The sequence below is a fragment of the Chanos chanos genome, chromosome 9 (genome assembly GCF_902362185.1).
Source record: "Chanos chanos chromosome 9, fChaCha1.1, whole genome shotgun sequence".
Lineage (NCBI taxonomy): Eukaryota > Metazoa > Chordata > Actinopteri > Gonorynchiformes > Chanidae > Chanos > Chanos chanos.
Genome location: NC_044503.1, coordinates 10639164 through 10643456, shown reverse-complemented (window position 1 = coordinate 10643456; position 4293 = coordinate 10639164). Strand labels below are relative to the sequence as shown.

The 4293-nt window shown below is 47.1% G+C and overlaps 1 protein-coding gene across 1 annotated transcript in view; it reads right to left on the bottom strand.

The window, feature by feature from the left end:
* brpf3b (bromodomain and PHD finger containing, 3b) overlaps positions 1-4293 on the bottom strand; it is a 9901-nt gene extending 5608 nt beyond the window's left edge. Inside the window, exons 1-4 of the mRNA XM_030783471.1 lie at positions 4049-4293; positions 604-2199; positions 327-483; positions 1-95 (exon numbers count right to left, since the gene is read on the bottom strand). The exon at positions 1-95 is cut by the window's left edge and continues 37 nt beyond it. Coding sequence (XP_030639331.1) covers positions 1-95; positions 327-483; positions 604-2162 — 1811 coding nt within the window. The 5' untranslated portion in view covers positions 2163-2199; positions 4049-4293. The remainder of the gene's footprint in view (positions 96-326; positions 484-603; positions 2200-4048) is intronic.

The following is a 4293-nucleotide window of genomic DNA, read 5'->3' as shown; positions in this document are numbered from 1 at the left end:
TCCACCAGGAGTCTGGCTCTCTCTAAATCGTGGCGTAACTTCTGCCAGTATCTCAGTTCCTCCCTCACTGCGCTTATTTTCTCATCAGGCTCAGCCTGTAAACACACAAAAAAAGCTCGCAAACAGCTCACAGTAACATCACTATGCAGTTAACTCAAAACCTTGACCACAATCAACATACTGCAATGAAAATATACATGCGATATACAATACACACACTCTGCACTACTTCTGTAATACCAATAATTCGAAAAAAAGTTCTTTTCAACTGAAAAATAAGAGACTGGACTTGCATTTAATCAATATATTAGGGAGTTTGTACTGACCTGCTCAGCACTCCGCTGAGATTGAAGATTCGAGTGCAAACGACGAATGAGAGGCACTCCATTGCGTGATTGACGTTTAAGTAACCAATAATTATGAAGCCTCTGCATAAACTGGTTTTTCCTCTGTATAGAAACTCCTTTACAAATTTTGTTCAACCTAAGGAATATTATATCATATTCATCAAGATGAAAATTCATCAGAACAAAACAGTAATTAACATCAGATTTCTGCTCACTTGTCAACGATGCTGTGGGTTTTGCCTTTTTCGATTCTTACCTGTGCGTGGGAATTTGCGGGACAGTGACCAGCGGCGTCGACACCTTTTTGGAAGTCGCTTCCGGGCTTTTCTTGCCCTTCTTCTTCTGCTGCTGCTGCTTGGTCTCTTTCTTATTGCTTCGTTTTTGATTCCTCAGGAGCGGAGTCTGGGCGTAGGCACTGCGGCCTCTGCTGGCCCTTTCTCCGATCACCCTCCCTCCTCCCGTTTCCTCGTCGTCCGAGCACTCTTTCCCTTGCGGGGAGTGCGCTCCGCAGAAAGCCGTCTTCTTCACCGAGAACGTCGTCCCGTTGACGTTGGTCTCTCGGACCGGGTCGATTTTCATGAAGAGCCCGGCTCGCTGAGCGCAGGTGACGTGGAAGGCCGTGTAGCAGTTGGCTTTGTGGCACTGGATGGAAGCCCCGCGGCCTTTCTGCTTGCACAGGTAACAGGTCAGCTTCCATCGGGCCGGCGGGATGTTGTCCACCCCTTCCACCGGCTCCAGGAACACGGTGTTGGCGAAGCAGACTTCCGGGATCCAGATGGCGCAGACCACGTGCGCCCAGCGTCCGTCGCTGGTTTGTTTGAAGGCTCCCCCTCTGTTTGGGCAGAGCACGCAGTCCACGGGGCGGGAGGGAGACTGGAGGCAACAGCGGCACAGCCACTGGCCCTCGGGGATGTAGGGCACGCCGTAGCACTCCTGATGGACGGCAAGGTTGCAGATGTCGCAGAAAAGGATGACGTTGCTGTTGAGACATTCGTCGTCCAGGCACACGCAGCAGAAGGCGTCTTCGTCGATGATGCTCTGCGTCGGCGCCTGGCTCCTGGACTCCAGGAACGATTCCTTCTCCAGACGGTCCATCAGAAGCTCGAAGGTGTCCGCCGAAACCGCGAGCTGGCCGTCCTGATGTCGCTTTTCGTTGAGCATCTCGAGCCACGCCATGTCCTCTTCGTCCATGTCGTACTCGGCCTCCGTGTCCAGCTCTTCGGCTGACTTCTCAATGTACCGGTAGTAGGCGGTGGGGAGCGGAGGTGCTTCGGTGGGCGAGTAAGATTCCAGCACGCGAAAAGTAGGCTCGGGTAAAGGACTGTGGTGGTTGTGCTGATGAGAGGCGTTAGAGTGCCCGTGGGATTGTCCGTTAGAGTTGGAGCCGTGGCTCTGGGAGGAGGAAGAGGAGGAGGAGGAGGAGGACGTCGAAGAGTGTTTGCTGTCCCTCTTCCTGCCTTTGTGAGCCGGCGGCCTACGCTGCGGGCTGGCCACGCTGGGCAGTGAGGGATGCTCGCTGTTCTCTTTGTTGCTGTTGCACTCTGCTATGTCCTGAGCGGTCATTTCGTCCTCGGTGATGACCAGCAGGGGGTCGAAAATGCTGATCCGGTGGAGACGGCCATCCAGGTCCACTTCCACCATTTTCTGGGCCTGGGCATAGGTCAGAGTCTCCCTGGTGGGGGACACCTTCAGGCTGTAGGGGGAGGGAGAGCGCCGATGCCCCGACCCTCTCCCTGCTCCGCCCCGAACTCCTCCATCAGTCCGTCTGCCAGCCCAGCCCCCAGCCAGGTGTCCCCTCTTGCGTGGCTTTCTCATGGGCACTCAACCACGCACCCCCCCCCTGTGCCTGGACCTTGTCATGTTCAAATAAAAAAAAAAAAAAAAAGGGGGAGAAACAGAGGGAAGAGAGAAACAATGAACTGAAGCAGAAAAAAAAAAAAAAACAAGAAAATCTTGAGACCTTACATACTCCGCTTACAAATGTATCTTCCTGATTCACTGATACACCTCAGCGAGTGGAATTAAATATTGTGCCAATAGATTCACACAAATCTTTTTCAGAGTTAATCTTCTTTGGATAATGTAATTTGTGAACAACTTGATCAATCCAAAATTTAGTGTGAAATGTTTTACTAAGGCTTTTGCAATGGTGCAGGCCATACAGTCAACTACTACACCTGGAACAACACATCTCTCTGTTTATAAACACCAAGTAATCAGTTTGTACCAAACTTCTAATGTCATTACGCACGGAAACCATAATCGCACAAGTCCTGCAGTCCTAAAATTGTCATTTTGGTTCTTACACGTTGGCTGCTCCTGACAATCAATATTGGAGTCATGCGCCTTTAAATGCCGTGCGCGCGCTCTCCTATGCCGGAAGTGGTAACTACCCGCACAAGGATATGCAGCTCTGTCTAGCATATCATTGTTACTTTTTTTTTTTAATTTAACGGAGAAAAACAGCGTGTTATGGCCCCTATGTTATTCCAACAAATGATGCAGCCGTTATGTTTTATAAAGATCACGTCATCAGAATAACGTCACATTATGTGTAACAGCTGGTTGGCAAAACATCAGAGAACGGACTAAACTTTGCCAGTAAACTTAACAAACAAGTTTAAACGCATACTGATACAAGACCTTTCCAATTAAAATATTACCGAACGATATTTAACTTTTGTCAATTCAGTAAAAACGGTGCAAGGTACCTGGGCATCACATGTTATTCAGGCCATCTTTCAACATAAGACAGTTCAGTCGACTTCAAAACGAAAGGGACAGAAGGTCAACTTTTGAGATAATAGAAAACAAGGTTGCTCTCCATCTTTACTTTCGGAAAAAGGCCAATCTTCCAACTTGGCTAGCTACAGTGTTTTTATTTTCCCTATTTGGGGGCGGAGTTTCTGTGCTGTGCAGACGAGGCCTTACCAACATCGTCCTTTAATAACATCACAATCGATTACAAAACGCTAAGAAATTCTGATATGAGAAACATTTTGTAATATCATTATACGAGATGTCGTACGTTCTTTAAGTTTCACACCTGGAAAGTTTGGTGGATTTTTCTAGAATTTCTCATGAAACAACCGCCAGATCCATAAGAACTTTTCCATCCCAACAACACCTTTCAAATCCAATCATCGGGCGAAATAGTTGGACAAACATTAGCAATAACCAATCAGAAGAGTTGCCCGGGCTAGTGGTTAGGTTGAGCGTAATGAATTCTAGAACGAAATGTCAGCCATTTTTCCCGTTGACAAGAACTTGTGATTAAGTCCTCACTAACACTGTACGTGAGCACTGAAACAAAACAACAGGAGTTCTCTATAATCATTATATCAAATGATATGCAATGTCATTACCTTATAATGTTTTCACACTCTCTTCTGAAATCGATTTTTTATTTACGAAAACTTCACTAGCTATTTCAGTAAGTGAACAAGCTATTTGGTCAACGGCTACAGTTAGCATATTAGCTTCTATGACCGACCATACCTAAGCCATACGAAACGAAGTCTACGATTACAGTCGCTTGCTAGTGCTAGGTAACCTATTATTAAGGCTGGCTAACATTTGAGAGTAGCTCGCTAGCAAACTGGACGTTGACATTGACAAGCGCAAACCAAAACATATTCCGCAACCATTCTCACTGTCAAATAGTCACAGCACCTGAAATGGCTCATAAATGATAAATTTACCTTGTTTTTGAAGCCGCAACTCGGCAATCGGGCGTAAGCCGCTTGCAGAACCAAAGGTTTTCGCGCTATCTAGCAGCGCTTTGTCCGAAAAGCCGGTAAATTTCGGTGGTCAAGCGTCCTTTACAGTTCAGACCTCCATAGTGCTTTGGTACAAATGTTTTCAGTGGAAACATTAACCTTGCGGCATTTACTCTGATATACTGCCGTTTCAATTCACACGAATGCCGTCGTGGTTACTGACAGTG